Source organism: Trichogramma pretiosum, unplaced genomic scaffold, assembly GCF_000599845.2.
Source record: "Trichogramma pretiosum strain Unisexual culture from Peru unplaced genomic scaffold, Tpre_2.0 scaffold41, whole genome shotgun sequence".
In the NCBI taxonomy this organism is placed as follows: domain Eukaryota; kingdom Metazoa; phylum Arthropoda; class Insecta; order Hymenoptera; family Trichogrammatidae; genus Trichogramma; species Trichogramma pretiosum.
The window spans coordinates 146,557-168,232 of NW_019640824.1; the positions used below are offsets into that span (position 1 = coordinate 146,557).

At 43.0% G+C, this 21,676-nt stretch overlaps 1 protein-coding gene across 2 annotated transcripts in view; it reads left to right on the forward strand.

Moving 5' to 3' along the window:
• The first annotated feature begins 6,426 nt into the window (after window positions 1-6,426).
• LOC106656687 (histone acetyltransferase KAT6B) overlaps window positions 6,427-21,676 on the forward strand; it is a 36,245-nt gene continuing 20,995 nt past the window's right edge. For both annotated transcript variants that reach the window (XM_014377772.1, XM_014377773.1), the window contains exons 1-3: window positions 6,427-7,130; window positions 18,249-18,633; window positions 19,554-19,880. In XM_014377772.1, the coding sequence (XP_014233258.1) occupies window positions 18,418-18,633; window positions 19,554-19,880 (543 nt within the window). In that variant the 5' untranslated portion in view covers window positions 6,427-7,130; window positions 18,249-18,417. The remainder of the gene's footprint in view (window positions 7,131-18,248; window positions 18,634-19,553; window positions 19,881-21,676) is intronic.

Genomic DNA, 21,676 nt, shown 5'->3' on the forward strand with positions numbered 1-21,676 from the left:
GCTCGCAAACATGTATGATCTCATGTACGGCTGTGATGTGTAAAGCTCAAACTGTAGATTTGGCCTTATATTGACAAGTTTCTAAAGATGCTTCAATTTGTTCAAAACCTGAGAACCCATTACGAAGGTTCGTTTAACAATATACATATTACTGCACTAGGTCGTGCAAAATAGAAATAAAAATTTTTTAGCTTTCAGCTTTTTCAGCTTTTACAGCTTTTACAGTGTTCCTTAGACTTGTAATAAATTTCATACTCAGAGTGTAGTAGCCTGAAAATCCGTTTTTTCCGCTTTGTACATCGGCAGGGAAATAGTCACCTCCAGACCACTGGTAAAACATTTAAAATGTTTATTGGTACAATAATAATTTCGAGTGAAAACTTTTCTGAATTAAAGCGTTTATTTTATACAGTCGCAGCCCTTGAAATCCACAGGTAACGATCCTGTAGTAATAGAGCGCAGACTACGACACGGAGGTCGAGTCTCACCGACTCGCTCGGACAGATACAATAATCAAATCTTAACCATACAATCCGAGATGAACTCGAATACGCGTAAATCGATGTAGCTCCTTTTTCGCTTCTTTATTTAATGTAAACGACGCGCGAAGACATGTAGGTTGGCGTGACGCATGTTTGATAACGAGGCAGCTCCGAAGAAACAGCATAAGTGAACTGGCCTTTGGGGGGTGACACTTGATTAAGCTTTATTTGTATTTTAATCATTAATAAACATGTATATTTGATGGATAATTAACAGACTAATTATTCAGAAGTACCCCAAGTGACGAATCACCTATATTAATTTTCATTCTCCCTTTTGTTATGCAACTAGTGCAGATCGGCAAGGTATCATTCGTACACATGAAACTTGTACACGGGCATTTCTGTACACAAGTAAAATGTGTCCAATATTTCTACACATAATCGAACAATTTTTTTGTAATTCAAAAAATTTAAAAAAAGATCGTAATTCATCGTAATTAGGTATTTAAAAAAAAGTTCGATTACGTGTACAAATATTGGACACATTTTACTTGTGTACAGAAATGCCCGTGTACAAGTTTCATGTGTACGAATAATACTTTGCCGTAATGAAGGCTCAAGTAAAATTATAATTTAATTCGCATTCGACCCTCGCTGCAAAATGCATAACACGCAAACATAAGCGGCCTATCAATATATCGCAAAAATATACCACTGCTTCGTTCGAGTGCGCGTCGTTCGTAGGGCTAAAATGTACCGGACAACGCCACGCATTAATTTTAGGGCTCATCCACTCTCATACGCTGCGTTTTCGAATTATATGATGCAAAAGCGCAACGATGCATTATTGATCGTTTTGATGTAAGAGAACCATAGAAAGATGAGGCGATAATTTTTGCTACTTTTTTATCTCGTATCGCAGATACAAAATTAATTTTTTTTTTCTAGATCTTGCCTAAATTAAAAGGGGTTTTACTCTCTTATGTTAAATAATTTTTCCAGGAGCTACTGAAGATAATAGATTTTTAATCGTTACAGAGCTTTTTCTCGCCTACGCGATCGGCGCGAGATGCCTCTCCCTACTCTCCGCGGACAGCTACGCAATGCGAGAGAGTTGTCACTCCTTTTCACCCTTCACGCAGAGATTCATCAGTCCTGTTCCGAGCTTTACGCGGTAAACACAACCGATCAGTAGGCTTGGAATAAAGTTTCCTTTTCATTGCATTAATTAATCTTACATAATTGTACGCTATTTCTGAGAACAACCACTAAAAATCTTCCGGTTACATTCGAGAGATAAAATAAAAAATTTCAAAATCTCCAAACTTAGACGATCGATAAAAATTAAGTTTCTGCTTTGTGTCACGATTTAAATATTGGAATTAGTTAATATCGATTTATATACCAATCGACTGGAATTGTCGTGTTTCAAGTTCGAATCCAAATTGGCAATAAATAGCCAATAGGTATTGTGAACAATGTATCTGAAGGGGATTGGAATCGCCATGTAAATATAAACTTTTATAATAAATAATTCGTATAAATTGATCAAAGAACACTCAACAAAAAAATTTTCCAGTTTTCTCAACAATGATCCAGAATCATTTCTTAACATTTCGAAGTAATTTGAAAGTGTTCTTTAAACAATTCTTAGATATTTTTATTCAAAAAACCTTTTCACTCAAAAGGGTCACATACAAATTAAAATTATAATGACATTCGTCTTTTTCTTTCCATTGCAATTTTGAAAAAAAATTAATATTTTGATATTTCACTAAGATACAGCTTTTTTCGCTTTTTCTGGCCGTATTTTTCAAAAACACGTTAAACCAGCTAAATTTTCAGAGCGAATCGTTTGAGCTACAGTGTCCCGGTAGATATACAACTAGCGATGTACCTCGCTCGCTCGGTTTGTTAGAATTTTTAAGAGGGCAAGAAATATTAAATAAGTTTTTAGAAAATGTTATTTAAGCTAGAATATTGGATTTATAAGGTATATACCAGGTTTATATGTAACGTATATGGTGTTTACGAGGTATATACAAGGTATATAAAAGGTATTTATAGTATATATATATTTTTTTAAATCGATTCTCAAGATTTTCTGAATCGGCCAGAATTTTTGCGAGATTCCTTCAACGCGTAATATATAGATAAAATAAATAATAATTCTTTGGACGAACAGTTTATTTTGTGCTTGTTGTTATAGTCTAGTAGTATATGATTCCAATTACCTCGTCTGATGTAGTGACTTTGAGCATAGATACAGCTCAAACGATTCGCTTTGACAATAGTCATGGCAAGGAAGAGTTATCAAAATTTTTCGTGCGTTAATGTCTCCATATACTTTTACAGAATGAAGAAAAATATAATATCAACGGATCCAAATAGTACAGATCCAGAATCTGGCGAAAACCCCTTTCACCATAATTATGTAAGAATATATAATCTTCTAATATATTTTGGTGCTTGATGCTATATTATCTTTTACAGTTAGCGATTGACATCACTTATCCACTACTCATTTCGTTTTTGATGTTTGTGATTTATATTTTCTTTTTTTCAAAAAAACAACGCTAAGGTAACAAAGACATCGAATGACACCAACAAGCGGGAGCAATTCATTGGCAAACAGTTTCCTTCTAAAAATTATAATTTTTCTTACTTTTCATTGATTCATATGTGAATATAAAATTACTAATCCCTCACAATATAGACGTGAAAACTAAGCGTTTTTTCAAAATCATTATTAATCATGGATTGTAACTCTTCAATTAAAGGCCATGGGACAAAAATTATCCAACAAAAAACATTCGGACTTAGAGAAAAACGCAAGTTGAATTTTTTGCAGGATCATGAAAAGTTTGAACATTTGGAATGTAATTTATGTCACAAAACATTCGGATGAAAAAATTATCTCGAGACGCATAAAAGTATGATGGATAAATATTTAAATTGTGAAATCTGTTACGAATCATCTGAACATATTACCTATTTGTAATAATATGCATTTGGTTTAAAAAAAAATTCTCAGTTATACTGATAAACGGTTCATTATGTAAAATATTTTCTTGAGAAATTTTTTTGTTATGATGCATACCATTTAAAGATTTACTGATTTAACTTTTAGTACTTAATAAACATTTAGACGAGAACCATCACCTTAAAATAGGATGTGAACAGAGCAACGATCAAACGAAATAGTATCCGAGTATCAGATGGACAAAGACAAAAGAAAAACTTACTTATCCTACAGTGAAAACCGATCTTAATTTATTACATGAAACTTGTTTGCCAATATGATGTATACGAAAAAATTGTCTCGTAGAAATTATTATGAATGTCGTATAATCAATAAATGTGCAAAATTACTAAAATTGGAAAATGAATAAAAATTGAATTGAAAATGGAAAATTGACAATTGAAAAAAAAGTTACTATAAATGTCGTATGAATAATCAATAAATTTGCAAAATTAGTAACATTGGAAAATAAATAAAAATTGAATTGAAAATGGAAAATTAAAAATTGAAAAAAAAGTTACTATAAGTGTAGTATGTATAATCAATAAATGTGCAAAATTAATTACATTGGAAAATAAATGAAAATTGAATGGAAAATGGAAAATTGAAAAAAGAAGTTACTATAAATGTCGTATAATCAATGAATGTGTATTATTAATCAAATTAGAAAATAAATAAACTGTAATTCAACTGCATTTTCGTTTAATGAATCTTTTTCAGCCATCATGCTAATTTACTAATTATTTTTATATCAATGATAAATTCACTGAAATAAAGCCCGAAACTCGATGAAAGAATGTTTCCCCGATTTAGACTCAACCGAGAGGCGCTACCAGTCGATGATTGCACCAACGATCTTCCGCGTCTAAAACAAACGCCAACCGATTGCATTTATATTTTTCGCGTTGTTCTATCCGGAACAAGTCTCAAATAACAAAAAACTGTCGACATACTCACAATGGATGCCTGTATTTGGATAGATTTCACACTATGTTCTGAAAATATTAAATTATTTTACACTTTAAAATTTATGAAACGAATCGTTAACGATCGCAAACGAGAGCCAAGAAACGAATATAAAAAATGTGAGATTCGATTGTATAATAAGGAACGACAGTGTTTATAAGAGTCCTATGTCGCTTTATCACTCAGCTCCCAGTTGCTTTATCATATTAATATTATTTTTGATATTATTATTGAAAGTTGTGCGGCTATACCGGTAATATCGCGGCGCCAAACTTGACTCGACTTTTTGAATCTCTATCCATCTCACATCCGCTATTAGGCCGCACGATGCATTATTAAATGAGTAACTTATACCTGCAACCATTAGAAGATTTAAATAATCGTTTAAATCGCATATCAATCGTTTAAAACGTGAACAGCAGTGTATCTAGTGTGTAAACTCGAAGAAAGAAAAAAGCAGCTCACAACCGTCATTCATAAAGCCAGGTGTGTAATCTACTCGGCACGACGGAACGGAGTAAGCTGCGCTGCCGTACGGTGCTGCCGCCAGTGGCGAGTTGGCGTACAAACGGGGTGGAGGCGGCAAACGGCAACGACTCAGTGCTGGGTGAACGACTGCGACGACAACAACCGACGGCGCTGCGGCTCAGAGACGCTTGAGATTTCGGACTCCAGAGGCCGCATCGTACTCGCGGCCTATGTGTGTGTGTGTGTGTGTGTGAATAATAATAAAATAATACGGCAGTCTTTATATACTAACGAGTTAACAGGCCTCTGCCGCCGAGCAGTGCTGCTCGCCGAGCGATTGGCGTCGAGCGCCGACACTAACACCTTCGTGGTAATAATAATGCAAACGAACGCGCATATACATGTGTACGGGCTTGTCTCTCCGTGTGCATGTGCGTCATACGATTTAGTACACACGCAGCCGCATCGAGTTTAATAAAGTTTCCTTCGCCGCACGCTATACCTACATATGTATGTTTGTACGCGTAGCCCGCGCGCGTCGCCGCGGTGTTAATACGTGCAGCAGCGGAGTAGCCCGAGCAAGCAAGCAAAAGCACACGCAGCCCCTGCACAAGCCGCGCGCATATATTGGTATTATTTGTGGCTTGCTGCCCATCTCTCTAGTCTAGCCTATATAGCCTGTGTAGCAGTCGGTATATTATAAACTTGTGCGTGCCCGCGCCAGCTCTCGTCATGCGCGCGCGGTTGCATCGCATTCGCACGTAGCGAGCAGCGACGTCTCTCTTCCCTGTAGAGCCTATTATATACGTGTGTTTGTGAGGCTATATAGGTATACCGATATATATGTACACAAGTACGTACATGTGTATACACGAGGCACTGAGAAGAGCCGCAGCGCGACCAATATACAACGGTGTGTTTATATACGTGTGCGCGTGTGTATGTAAGTGCGCGCGCGCGCGCCACCGATAGATAGGTAGTGTGTTATATACACATATAACTAAGCAGTGTGTCTGCACTCTATGTCTCTCGAGTAGCAGCAGCGGCGGCGGCGAGGAAAAGTGCATGTACAATATAGATATATCATCATCATCATCATCATCGTATATACTTACACACACACACACATGCGCGCACGCACACGAGTATACGTACGGAACACAGAGAGCGCCCGAGCAGCAGCAGCAGCGAGAGAGCCGTGTGTTACTGTACTGTATACTGAAAACGACGGCGGACATCCGACGGATCGGGCTGTACAACGCGTATATAACCCATACTCCGATATATATATTCCTCTCTCTCGCTCGCGTACGTATAATACTACGCCTGAAACTCGGTGAGTTTCGACAAGCGACGGAGAGCAGCAGCAGCAGCAGCAGCAGCAGTAGTAGCATAAGCAGCAGTAGCACTAGCAGCAGCAGCAGCAGCAGCGGCTTATTGCACGACGACGATCTTGCTGTGCTGTGCCTCGATTATACATTATAATATACATGTGCTGTGAGTTTCATCGTACCACCACTACTACTACTACTGCTACTACTAGTATGTGTGTCTGTGAATAAGTAACATAGAGTCAGCAGTGTCTCTCTCGGCCTCTCGCGGTGCGCGTTATACAAGGCATATTATATACATATAAAATAAAGAGTGTGTGTCCGTGCTTCGAGAAGTATATATCCCATTATTAGTGTATCTGTGTCTCTCTCTACGCGCCGTTCGTTTTGTCTCCTCTCTCTCTCTCGTTCCTTTAACTTTTTTTGGTGCGTGTGTTACTACCGCTGCTTCTTCATCTTCTTGTTGTTGTGGTGTATGTGTGAGTGAGAGTGCAGCAGCAGCAGCAGCAGAGTATTATTACATGATATACAGTGCGAGTAGCAGCAGTTACTACTACTACTACAAGTTCAGCTCGCCCCGAGAGCTCTAGTGTATTGTAACATATATATTTTATTGCAATATCATATATATATTGATATACGTGTGCAGTGGGCAGTGAAGTGCGTGTGATCGTGTGAATATCGTCTGTGTGTTGACACTGATTTTGGTTATAAACGCATATCATCGTGTGCCATCGTCGTTCTCTCTCGTCGCTCGGATTGTGACGGATCGTACACAACTTTGTCCGACACTGCTTCGCGACAACGGCCGCGGCTGCACGGGAGGGAGCTAGGCACCTCGTTACTCGGCAACAGCAGGTAAGAATCGTCAGCCAGCTACATTGACAAAAAGAAACATCGAATTAAGCATCGATGAAGTACGATAAAATCGTCGTGTCGTGCATGTGTGTTTCTGCGAGCGCGAGTTCGGAGCCTGCATCGAGTATAAGAGAGGCTCTCGTCGTCATCCGACGGCCGACGATTCCGAGCGCAGAGGCTCTGCCTGTGCTGCCCCGTGGTGTATGTACCTATAAATGTGTGCGCGAACGCGCTCGTGTGTGTGTGTGTGTGTATTACGTCTCTGACTCTCTTTCTCTTTCTGTATTTAAGCAGCGTGTAATGCCTCGAATTAATGGGATAGAGAGGCAGCAGCGCCGGTCGCTTCTTCTAAATAATACGCCTCTCTCTCTCTCTCTCCATCGACATTTTTCCGCGACGCGTGTCATCATGGCAGTTGCCTACCGAAAAATTTATTTCATAATATTATAAATATAAAAGAATCGTGGTCTGCTGCCGAAGAATAGTCTCGATTTTAGTTGGATGGAGGCTCCCCGATAGGTATTTACAGCACTAACACACACACCAACACGGGCTCTTACGATGTGTGTTGGTATAGGCGCGAAGCAACTCCGTATCGGCGCGTGTTCGTGTGTGCGTGTGTGTGTATGTGTGAGCCGTGCGCGTGTTGTATAGAGTCCCCAGCAAAATGGCTGCCGTCGGCACATAGCGCACGGAGCACAGCACATAAGAGAGGCGAACCGAGAGTTGGCCGCGGCAATCGTAGTAGTGCATCTGTATAGACGTATACACACACACGTACACATATAGGTATAGGAGTAGTACTACTACAAGTACGCGAGGAAAGAATGAAAGAGAGAACGAGATAGACGGTCGGTCGGTCGGTCCGTTAACCTCTCTTTAGCCTAGGAGCTCGTACACATACGTACGATCGTCTCTTTCTATATAATGTATTATAAGCCTCGCAGCATCTCGTACAGCAGCAGCAGCAGCAGCAGAGGGCCTCCTTTACGCACATACACAGACAGGGATATTAAACGACGATCGCCAACCAACACAACTGTACTTTCAGCTCGTGTGTGTGTGTATACATGTGTGTGGCCTATAAAAGCGCCATCGAACGCCAACGCCGTGTTCGCTGCCGTATTAACTCGCCATCTCGCTCTTTCTCGCGCTTTTAACGTAACATACGCACACACACACACACACATGCACACAAATGTCCGTCGCGCGCGCGCGCTTCCACATACATAGCGTATAATTGTACTCGTATGTGTACACGACGATACATAAGTAATTGCACCGTTAACCGACGCTGCTCCGAACTCGTATTTATGTGCGTATATGCGTGTGTGTGCGTGCGTGTGTACACACGTAAGCGAGCACGTAAATACGACCGATACATACGACGGCAATACACATATTTTCGAGAGCTCGCGCGAATGTTAGGCGCGCCTCGCAGTGGCATCTCTCTGTCTTTTTTCCACAGAGACATATACGGCACGCACAATAATGCTTCTCGGTGTTATCTTTTTCCCGTGACTCGGCTGGTATTATTGACGCATCGTCTCGTGTACACACATATTTTATGCGGCTTATAAATGTGTGGATTTCTCGAAATGCTCACACACATGTATATATATAGAATATCCGCATGATGTACACACAGAGCAGAGCGCGCGTCATATAGCAGACCCTTTCTTTGGTTGATGCGGGAAAACCCGCATCGTCGTGCGCGCCCTTACTTATTGTCGCCCATCGTCGCTCCTATGACAAGATCATCTCTTTCCACGTCGATGGTTTTTCCCGCACACACGATGTGCATTATTACGGTGTGCAGTGATTTCATTCCCCATGCATATCGATGTTTGCGCCCGCACGCGATACTCGCAAACATTTTGAGGTTATATACGGACGATATAAACAATCGCGAGAGATTGCGCGCGTTCTCTCTCTCTCTCTCTCTCTCTTTCTTCGTTGGAATAGTAATGTGCGTAAGAGACGACGACGACTACTTATTTTATTTGCCATGCAGCAATTTTTTTTATTCTCCCTTTCTTTGTTCGTCATGGCCGTGCTTTATTTAACGCGTATATGCGTGTGTGTTTGCGAGAGGTGGGTTTTTTTTTGTCTCGAGTGAAGCCACCTCACGAAACGACGATGGTTATTATTGTTTTATAAACTCGATCGGTTTTAGGAATTTTTTTCCGAAACGTTCTCCTGGTATTTTGATTACTACCGAACGCGCGACTACTATAAGTGACTCATCGCGCGGCAGATGATGACTCATTAAAAATTCTAAAAATAAAGATCATTGTTCAAGTTCATTCTGTGTATTATTACGTCTATATAATATGAATATTATAGTGCTAGACGCAACCGCGCGTCGATTATCGCGACGACTTCATACGCTATTCTTCTTTTACGATTTTTCGTCGCTGCTCTCTCGCTGTGTATTATCTCGTGTTCGATGGACGATAATGACCGGACGACGTTCGGAGTCGATTGGCCGTTGATAAATTACATTTTATCTGAGCTCTCTGACCGGTACACTCTCTGGTGCGAACGCCTGCCACGGTGTGTTTGTAAACAAAACTTGCGCCGATCAGCTGTGCCTACATATAGATATACACTCCACGCATACACACGATCTAACGTTTTTATTATTATATTGTTGCGCGCGATCTCGCGGCACGCATCATTATGTCAGATTCATTCGCATAATTGCGCAATGATTTCGCACGTGCGTTTTTTTTCTCGATCGTCTGGTTAATCATAGGATTTCGAGAAATATTCGAAAGAACCATTTCGGAGTCGAGATATTTAGATTTGATACATTGCGTCAAGCGCGCATCGACAGGCTCCGAAAAGGTGTCGCTTCCCAAAGTTTTCACGCGATACTAGAAGCATAGAAGAGTATATATAAGCGTAGGAAATTCAGACAATTTACGTGACTCACTTGGGTATTGAACTACACACGTATCATACGAGCACGTCGTATCGCGCAAACAACGACGTCGTCTCCGCCTTCGCAGCCGCATCGCTGCCGCCGCACAGCTGCCGCGCGCGTCGCGCACATGCCCCGATATGTTGCTGCCGGCGCGAGCACGGGCCGATTCCGATCTTTCTTTATCCGTGTGTGTATGGCATTATATACTTACCTACTTACACTACTGTTGCTCCTGCCCGGTCTTATTATGTGTGTGTGTGTGTGTGTGTAAGTATACGAATACGTTTTTATATTCAGCAGACCTTGACGATTCGCTACAACGCAAACTCCTCGTGGCAAGTTTTGTGCCTCTCTCGATGCTGCTGCTGCTGCTGCTGTTGTTGTGTGCCGCGCGTGCAGTATAAATTAGCGAGGTCGAGTCCGCCGCTCGTGGCTCTTTTACTTACATATACCTTTTTTCTCTCTCTGTCTCTCTGTCTTGTTCTTTTCGTCAATTACGAGAGGATAGGTTGTAACTTTTATTTCGTTTGTTGAAATTGATACGACTGTCGTGTGTTATGCTCATACACGGATAGAAACGGAATAAGTGCTTGTGCGTACGTACACGAGGCGTTTGTGTATTTACACCGAGAAGTGACAGACATCCGGCCTTAAAAATGTGTCGAATATATAATGCGGAAAAATCGTCTCGTGCAGCAGCAGCATTTTTTCCACCCGTCTGTAAATGAAATCGTCGAATCTTTCACTTTTTTTTTCTCCTTTCCTCCGATTTATAGAAATCGTTTGAGCTGTATAAGCATCGATATACAGCCACTTGACGCCCATATAAGGAGCGCAACGAATCTCCGAACTAATTTCCTAATCGGGAGCAGGAAAAAATTGTCAAATTCCCCTCGAAACGACGACGCAACAGTGTACGTCTTTACATTTTTTTTCTCTCTACTTTTTGAATATTACGGCTCCGAACCGATGCGAAGGTACACGCGTGTAATATACGGAGAGCTCGAACGGAATGTCTCGATATCGCTCGCTCTCTCTCTCTCTCGCAGGTTACATCACAACGCACGATGTATAGGTATACGCAAGCGCGTGTGTGTGTGTGTGTGTGTGTACGATTTCTTTCCTTTCCCGCCCTTGGACGGCGCGTAATATCGCTCGCACATTCGCACGAGCCCTCGGCGCTCTCGCATGCATGAAATAATACTTTTGGGAAGTGAGCTCGAGTCGAAAGGCTCTCAGCAGCAGCAGCGGCGGCAACGCGAATGCGTGTGTGCGTATGTGTGCTATATATATATAAACATGCAGCAGTCTCTTTCTCTCTCTATTATTGGTTGAACTTAGGGTGTCAGTAAGCAGCTGCTGCTGCTGCTGCTACCTTACAACGTTAGCAGACTAACACTCGGGCACGCAAATACGCGCAGAGAGAAAGAGAGCGCAGCCGGCCCACTGCCCGGTGTACGTATGTGTGTGTATGCCCATACGTGTATATATCGTGGCCTCTTCTCCTCTCCTCGTTACTGCATGTATGCACACTCACACACACCCAAACACGGTACAGGGCGACAGACGTATTAAGGTGGCGTGCAGCAACTGCCGCCCAGAGTTGGCTGTCGGACGGACACCTTCTTCCTTCCTTTCTCCTTAGTCCTTATACGCTCTCCCATGCCTTGTGTATATAACCCAGCTCTCTTTCTTTCTCTGGATATTCCAAATGAGCGTGTGTTTGCACACGTTGTATGTGCGTTTATATACCTTGCCCTTCGTCCTTCGAATATGCACACACACATGTGCGCGCGTGAGCATGTGTGTGTGTGTGTGCTGTGCATGCGAGAGTTGCGTGTACACGTTTTTCGACTCACTTTTTAAGTTTCGGTTTTTCGCACTGACACACACACACACATTGGTCGCGATAGGCTCGTTTCCTTTGCTCCTTTTTTCGACTTCGGTATTTCTTCTCTCCGTCTTTTTCTCGCTCGCACACATCATGCGTGTATTATGCGTGCGCCTATGTGCGTGTGTGTGTGTGTGTGCATGCGAGACTGCCAAGACCAGCTTGACGAGTACACGTATAGCGTTATAAATACATGCCGACGAGGCGCGATGAATCCCTCAAACGAGTGTGCGCGTTGCATATATACGTATGCACAAAAAGTTTGATGGCTTCTCTCGCTCCGGCGACGTTTGTCGGTTCTAGACCCCGAATCGATCGACTCCGAACGTATATAATTTTAATTTTTTTTTTTTTTTCGTTGAAACAACGTCGTTGCGTGCGTAAACTTTTGGGCATTGCCCGACGATTATACGGGGCCCTCTTCTTCCTAAGCGCCCCGAAAAAATGTATTTCGTATAGACATTCGAAATATCTTAAAATATATATTTTTATGTTCATTTTGAATCGCGCACGTGCGATGGAGAGTCGCACGCGTGATCGCACTCTCTCGTAATGACGCAAGGTCTGCTGCGCATGCAACAATGATACATTATGCAAATTCGATACGCCGAATTACACTCGCGTGTCAATTTTAAGCGTGCATTCACATACCATTCGTATTATAATATTTACTCGTTGCGTCGTGTGTCTGTGTTTGTGTCAGCGTATGTGTAGGTAATATCGTAATCTTATCAGATGCCCGATACATCTTTTCAAACGCGAGGCGCGACGATTGCCGTGAGTAGATACATATTAATAACAGCGCACAAATTAGTCACCTATAGCGCTCGCACCAAAGTCTCCTATTTATGTACAAAGTCTCACACCTTTAGCTATATAATACGTTTTCGAATAGATGAAACGTGCTAGATATCGTTGCGTTATAGACGTGTGTGCGTAACGAAACACACACACACATGTATTACCATGAAAAAATTTATATATATCTGACATCGCTCAAAAAACAGGCGCACATTTTGTATCCCTTCTCGCGTGCAGCAGTAGCGCGCGTTCGGCGACTCCGAACCTTACCGTAATGCCATTCTACGCGTGTATATGGTAAGTATGTGTATATATTGGGTGCGTGCACATGTATATAAGCACGATTCGGCATACAGTTTTCGCTTTGTCACAAAAAAAAAGGGAGAGACAAGATTGCTCGCGCGGTGAGTAATTCACAGCGGTGAGTGTTGTGAGTGCGCGTGTGTGTATATTTGCGATACGTAATACGTAAGCGACGACGATGCCTCCGAAACGATAAGCCGCGTGTGCGCTGAGCGCGCGAACTTTTACCGCGAAAATTTATGGATTGTTTTCGCGCGCGCGCGCGCACGGCGATTACGTATGGTTTTTGTATGCATTTTGCTTGATGTATTACACACGCGAAAACGTTTACGGATATACGCAAGATGCTCACGTATAGTCAACGACGAAAGGCACGTCGATATATTTATTATTGTGTGTATACAAAAAAAGCTTCGAATCCGTTAAGCGCTCCTTCATACGCATCTACCTGTATTCTCGGAATAATGAACATCGCGCCGAGAGGAAAAATCGTCTCTTGCGCGTATACCACAGGTACAGTACGCGCGACACATATTTATATATCAAGAGGCTGCTCTGTGCACATATTATATACCAACAGGATGTGTATCAAACGGCTGCTGTGCTGCATCGGCGGCGATCGCGCGCAGGTCTTTGCCGCCGTATGTGCGTGCGTGTGTGAGAGAGCTGTGTAGCAGTTGGTACGACGAGGCTTTCGCGCGCGCGTTAGAGCCTTACTTACGCTCATGCGGCACATGCATTGCAGCAAAAGAGAGAGAGAGAGAGAAAGAGACAACAACGGGGAATAGTAGGCCTATAAGCGTCGCGAACAAAGTGCAGGCCGGTTTATAATATATATAAGAAAGCTCGTCGCCGAGTATTATTGTACGATATATACTCGAACTCGCGCACACGCCAGGTTTATATATCCTCATACCACTCGGTCTCGAGTGTGTTTATATATTCTCTATAGTATATGCGGCGACTTGGAGTAATATGCCTCGAAAAACTTGTTTCAAGACGACGACGACTGCTACGGTTTTATCCTTTTTGACGACGACGAGTATTATATCCCATTTATGATGTTGACCGAACAATGCGCCGGCAACAGCAGCAGCAGTACTGCACACAAGCTATATTCATATACACAGAATACATACATCTACGTACGGGCGCAGAAATTGCGTCGCGCCACATTGTTTTGCGGCGATCGTACGTGTGTATTTTATATAATACGCATCGCTTCGTTTCATATTTTACCGAAGAGAGAAAAACTCGTTTTTTCCTTTTTTTAAATCGAAACTATATCAAATAATTGATTTCTCTCTCGCGTCGCGCGCGTTTACCCCAATCCCAATCGGGACGATTGCTCTTCTTTTTATTCCCACACCGAATAAAATTCAAGTGTATAATTGGCGCAGTGACTTCGACGTCGGCAGCGGCGATACGATGAAGGAATATTTCACGCTGGTGTAATGTGGCATGTTTTTGGCGTACAATACTCATAATGAATAAGAGAGGCGCGCCCTTGACAATGAGACTGCGTGGGCCGATCGTCTATGTAATACAGCACAATCGTTTATTGCTTATTATACGCAGATATATAAGTACTTTCTTATCGAAGTCGTCTTGGACCGGCTTTCGCGATGCTTTTGTCTCGCCCGACGAAGAGAAAGTCATTCTCGATATATATAGTATAGAACTACCAACCTTTCGAACAAATATATATTTATACACGCGAATACAGCTTATATATTGTATTGTGTATTCGCCAACAATGAAAATCGTTTTGCATTCGCGCGCTCTGCTCTCCCTCTCCACCTCTTGCCCGACGCACACGCGCTAATAGCTTTCGAGATACGCAAAAAGGAGATAAAACAAAAATTGCACGTCGTCGTCGTCGTCGTCGTCGACGCTGTCACGCGGCGAACTTGAAAATTTTTGCTTTTCTCGCGCAAGAGAGTCTCCGTAACGACGAAATGCACAATGGAAGCGCGGAGAAGGGAGAAAAAGATTCTTTACGATGTTTGTTTCCAAGGAACGATATTGTCGCGTCCTCCTCATTTGCTCGCGCCGTGTAAGCGCACGACTGCACGCGGCGGTGCATTTACTAATATTATCGCATCGTATAATACACGCGCGGTTCTCGTCTTGACGCGCGGTCTAATTTGCGTACAGTGCCCCGTGTGTACTACCACTCGTCTCGGTCGTTTAAAGAAACCGATTCGACGAAACGAGCTTGCGCCCCTGTATACACGACGATATTATATAGGTATATACGTGTAATCGCCTAAACGTCAATATACACGCACGCGGAGCTTTGTTGTGCGCGTTGAGGCCTGTCAAAAAGTATATACAGTAATAAGAAGTTTGTGTGCGCGTACGAGCGTGAAAAGCGTCAACAGATCGTTTCTGTGTTATACCGTTGACATCTTACCGACATCCATCTCTCTCTCTCTCTTTCTCGTCGGAATTGCTCTCTTCAAATAGTTAAATAGAGATTTCGGCAAGATTATCGGCTATGCTCTCGTCGAGTTAAACGACGCGTGTGCTGTAGTAGACGAGGGCGGCATCGTCTTCGTGTACCGTGTTTCGCAAGCTGCTTCCGCTGGAACGCGCGCGCGCCAAATCCACGTGCTATTTATCCGAGTAAAGCAAAACACAAACAGCAGCCGCTTTGTATACGTATAAAGTTTATAGGTAGATACTTCGGACAAAAGCGGCGCTGTGGTATATAATACGGTATATGTATATGGCAACAGTAGCACCGCGGCTGCTGCTGCTGCTGCTGATGCTACTAAAACACAAGCCACCCACCAGAACCAGCAGCAACAGCAGCACACCCTCGGCACCTCAAGCGCGCACACACACACACAAGTTTTTTGCAGTATCGATCAGCGAGAGAGAATACAGCCGTGCGGCGCAGCAGCGGCAGCGGAAGCTACCCCCGCGGCGACGAGCTAGAGCTTCTGTCCTGGGAAAATAGCATCTCCTCTCCTGCGTCAGGAGTGGCTGAATCGCGTACTATACGCACGCGAGGAGTGTACGCGTATGCGTCTGTGTATTATATATATCACAAGCTCGAACTTGCGGAGCTCGACTCCTCAACTTTACGCCTCAATATAATGTGCTCTCTATGTTGGCGCGCTTATACGCTTTCTATCCCCCGCGCACGCTACTTGTATACCGTGTAGCAGTCCTAATACTCTCTGCCACGCGCGCCACAGGAATGACAATGAACCGTGTTACCTTTATGTGTGTACACACGGTGTAAGGATATATACATGTAGGCAGCCACAGAGCTGTATGATTTATTGGACTTTAAACGATTTAAACGTCCGCCCGTGGGCGAGTCGTTTTACTTTTCTTCTCTCTGTTTGTGTATGTTGGCGCTGAGATGCGCTCGATCGATTCTTATGCGTATAGGTATATGTAGACTCACGGGGAGAGCTGCAGTTAACACACTCTGTGTCCCCGGCGCTTTTCTTTCTTCATTAAAAAATTATCCTCTTCGAAACTCGATTACTCTTTTTTATTTATTCAATTACATCTATGTATCGTATCGAAATTATGTTCGCTAAAATAATTTAAGTAAAGGACGATCTTATCTGTATAAATGAACTCCGGAGCAGTGGCATGAACGATGATCGGTGGTGCCCATACCGCTGGCGCACCTGCGCCCGAAATTTCGACTGATTAATCCCCGAAACCCAACAGCAACAGCACGTGCTGCTGCGTGTCCGGGCCCCGCGCCGCCGCAGCAGCACGTGGGCCGCGCGGATAATGAAAAGAAAATCTGTGGCGCGAATCTTCTCGATTCTCTCTCTCTTTCTCCGCAAAAAAGTACACACCTGTCGGTCATTAGCTCCGCGCGTTGCGCACACAGGAACATCAATTATATCGATACCCTCTCGACGACGGTGCGGTGTATCTTCGTAATATATTATACTTTTTACATCGTATACGAGAGACTTGCCGGGCTCTCGTCGAGTCACGATTATTAGCGAAGCGACGCGAGCGCTCGCGCATGATTGTAAACTTATACGGATAGGCAACTTGTAACACAAATCGTACGAAGTTGGTAGAAAGACAGAGAGAGAGAGAGAAAGAGAGACAGACGCGGCCAACCTGTTCGAAGCGGCAAAAGCAAATTTGAATTGTAGATCTAATCGACTACATTTAACCAGTCGCTACCGGGCTTGATGAATGGACCTTTTGCCATGGATATAGAAAGAGAGACAGAGCTTTACTGCCTTCCTCAATTTGTGTAGACTTCTAGCAACTGCAGAGTAGAGAGAGAGTTTAAACCGCGACACGATCACATGACGGATTAGCAGAATAAAAGATTCATCGAGGCGTTTTACGTTTAAATGTTTTTTTTGCCATTTATAGTTTTCAATTCAATAGGATTGAAAAATCTCGCGTTTTATCCAATAGCCACGTAAAGAGAGAGGAGGCATATACTTCATTGGAATTTCGATGAATCATGTCTCTCTCGCGATAGGTGTTTGCGCATAGAATACAAAATTGAAGGAGAAACAGACTGAGATCGTTGCAAAAATATCTGTTTTATAATATGTGGGTATATTACGGATGAATTTTTGCTGACTCGCGTTTATAACGTCGTGCACGTGCGTGTTCGTATTCTCGTACACAGAAGTGTTTCCACGCAACGCCCTTTTTCGATGTACAACAAGCGCGCGCGACGACGGTGGTGCCCATTTTATTGCAAAGTAATCTTACTTCGAACGTGGAAGTTTGAAAGAGAAAAAAAAGAGAATCGAATGCAATAAGGAGCCTCTTACAATTTTTTTTTATCCTTCGCTGTCTCCTTCGAAAAATGAAGATACACCTCTTTACATCGTAAAATACATATCATTTTGCTGCGAACGATTTCGATTTATGGTAATAAGCGAAATATATATATTTCATTCATACGCGCTAAACGTATGTCATTTAACAAAAGCAGCGTCAAGATAGTTTAAACCTATTTATGAGTAATCTCAACATCTTTTATAGGTATTTAAATGTCCACAGATTAGCGTGCTCGAGTCAAAATGTCATCCGAGTGTATAACATCCAACGATACTTTTCTTTGCACACACACACACACACACATGCCGCACGCGCGAGAATTTATACACGCGTAGAAATAAGAAATTCAATCTTTACTGGCCTCTATCTAATTGCCGTTATTTACTTATTTTGGTTACAGAAGAAAAGAGCATGTCACATCACGCAACAACGACTTCGACGAGCCGTCGATGAGGCGTGAATCAATCGCCCGAATGGGTTAGTCAAAGAGAGGCCACATCGGTCAAGCAAGCGCGAGAGAGAATTTGGGATCGAAGAACCCCCAAAATAAGCGAAAAACACAAGGAAGAATGGAGGAGCCGGACCCGGAGACGTGGACCGCGTGGTTCCTCGACGCGATCCGCAAGATCCGCAGCCAGAAGCAGCGGCCGAGCGTGGAGCGGATCGCCCACGCGATCAGGCTGCAGCACGACTATCACGAGGAGGTCATTGCTGAAAATCTTCAGCTGGCCGTCAAGCGCGGCGACATCCTCAAGCTCTTCAACAAGGGCCAATCCTCCTACAAGGTTCGTGTACATCAACGCCAAATCCTTTGCATTACATTATTTCTATATACGTGTCTATCCCGCTCGAGTTTTGCGCGATTGGATCTGTGCTCGCGCGCGCGCGTCGTTATACGTACAGATTATGTAAAAAGGCGGAGAGAAATAAAAATGCCCAAAAGTGAACGGCGATCGGTTAAACTCGCTCCTCGTTGATCGAACGATTCGACGCGCGGCCCCGCATTCGAAACGACTAATATACTTTCGGAATTCAGGTTTAACATTCGATAAAGAGATATGTTATATATACAAGCCGAAACGAGACTGCAGATCTCGCTTTACCGTTCATTAATAGATGCCCGCGCTCGCGATATATATTATATGGCTCCGTGATTTTCCTTTCTTTGTGGTTTTCACTTGCGCGCGCGCGCTCCAGCGAGAGTCGTTTGTAAAATACACACATACACGTACTGCGGCCCGAGAAGTCGAAAAATCTCTGTGTCGAGACAACCGTGTGTGTGTGTACAGTCGTATATATTTTATATACATGTATATAAGGAAAAGTGAAAGTGTCGAAATTATTGTTGTTATGATTTCGAAAGCCATGATTTTATGCAATGATGGCGCGCGCGGGGGGTATCGGCTATCGATACGTCGCGGGCGATACATATAGTGTGACTCTCGTGTACTACAGCTATTTGTACATTACGTACGTAATAAAATTTTTATATTCAAATCCATAGCCGCGTCTATCTCGAGAATTTCCAAAAAAAAATAGCAGTCGAATAAATTATCGTCTCGCCGTACAGTAACACTCCCATTTTCCGAGAAAAAAATACTTTCTCTCTTTACGAGAAAAAAATTTTTTTCACCCTACGATTACATCAACGATACAATAATGATCTAAAATGTTTGCCCACCCCCCAAAAAAACAACAACAACAGGATCCCGGAGGCCTGCAGACGAAATCGCTGAAAGTCAGCCGCAACAGCGACCTATGCAAGCTCATCATCAAGGCGGTGCGCGAGCTCGGCGAGCGCGACGGCTCGAATCTCAAGAGCATCGAGAAGTACGTGAGGCAGAGCCACACCGTGGACGAGGAGCAGGAGGGCGATCTGCGGCTGGCGCTGCGGCTGTCCGCCAAGCGGGCCGTCGAGCGTGGCCTGGTCATGCAGGACGGCCGGCTGTTCAGGCAGGCCGACAGACCGGTCCACCTGGCCAAGAAATACAACGCGGAGCAGGCCAACAATCTCGAGATCTCAGCGCCCAAGGTTTGTTGTTTTTGCTTATTTCGATGATATGTATAACGATTTATTATGTATGATCCATGATGATGATACACGTTATTTGTATAAAGCCAAGTGAGGAATATGCTACCGAGTTACTTGGTTCTTTTGTATGATAATAATAATAATACGCTTGGGGTGATGATTCGACACGAATTGTTACCGACGAGATGATCGATGATTTTTTTCTCTATCGTAAACGAAAGATTGATTTAGAAAAAAGGTGTCTCTAATGGCGATAATCATTCGTACAAATCGACGCCGTGTTTTAATACTTGGATTTGTAAACGAATTAGCTAACCACTTTATTATCGCGGCTCGTTACGAAGCATGTGAAAATCGCAGAGTACGACCCGAAGCACGCGCGCGCGCGGTAAATAAGAAAAATGAAATGTTAATCTCTCGTACGCGTCGAGGAGAAAAAAACCGGTTTTATGCAACGAGAGCTCGCGGCGCGACATTATAACCAACGACCGAATGAACGATTCAATAATCCCTTTTACAAACTCTATACTATGCGCGCGTACAAGTATCTCTCGAGATTGACCTCGTCTCTTACTCTCAGCGTAAGGTTTTTCGGTCTTTTCTCTCTCTAATGAAGTATGAAAAAAGGAAAAAAAAAAGAAGCGAAATAAAGTGGCAAAAAAAGAAGCAACATGTGGAGAACATAAATATGCATGGCTACCCACGTATATATACACGTAGTTGTACGTGTACAGAGACAATAGCGAAGAGAGAGAGAGTCACCCGTGACCTGGATTCCGGGCAGCGGCGGCAGGGTATATAATAATCTCGAGTGACCTTGAACTCTACGTACCCACCGTAAATTTTCGTAGTTACGATAGACTGTTCGGAGCAGCAAAGGCACAACACCCCCTTCTGTGTGTATATTATACACACGCGCGCGCGCGCCTGGATGGTGCATCTCATTCACTAGTACGGCACACATACACACATGTACGGGATACATGCTTAATATTGCATAGGGAGAGAGCTCGAGAGGCCCATTAATTTTAGGCTATACGGTATGATTATATTGGTGCTTTAAATTGCCCGACAAACCCTCAAAGCTCCTTTTTAACGTTTCGCTTTTGCCTATTCACTTTGTGCCTTTTTCCTCTTTTATTGTTTTCTCTCTCTCTCTCTCTTATTTTTACATGTTCTCGTCTTGATGAATAGCGCACATATACGCGCACACACTTGACAATCCTCGCGACCTTCACCCATATTTTAGCCTGCTGCCTGACGCGCTTAAATCCTGCGGTTATTCGCTCCTTCGTTGTTGTTATTACTTTCCATGTTTATTCTTCAATTACTGCCGATATACTTTTTTTATGTAAGATCGACAAAAGCACGATCGTCGCACGAGACGGTATAAATTTTCAATCCTTGCCCGCAGTCGTCGCCACCGTTACCTCGCGTCGCGACGAATTATCAGGCTCTTTTATGTAGCATTAAAAAGCGCATAATCGGCGCGCGAGAAAAAAAATGAAAGTTTCTCATTATGTATATATCAGTGTATTATAATCGACGCTTACGAAATCGAGAGTTGCGCGCGAGCGACGTTAACACGCGACTCGCGACGCGTACACACGAATATATTATATATCATATTTACGATTAAAATCGCGTGCACGATTGCAAATTTTGTCAAGCGCATAATAATTAGAGGTATCGATCCTTCTGGCTTGCGGGTTATTAAATACGACGGGGGAAAAAATTCGAAAAACAAAAACCAAACGAGTCAATTGAGCAATTCAACGAGATGCGTATATACGCGC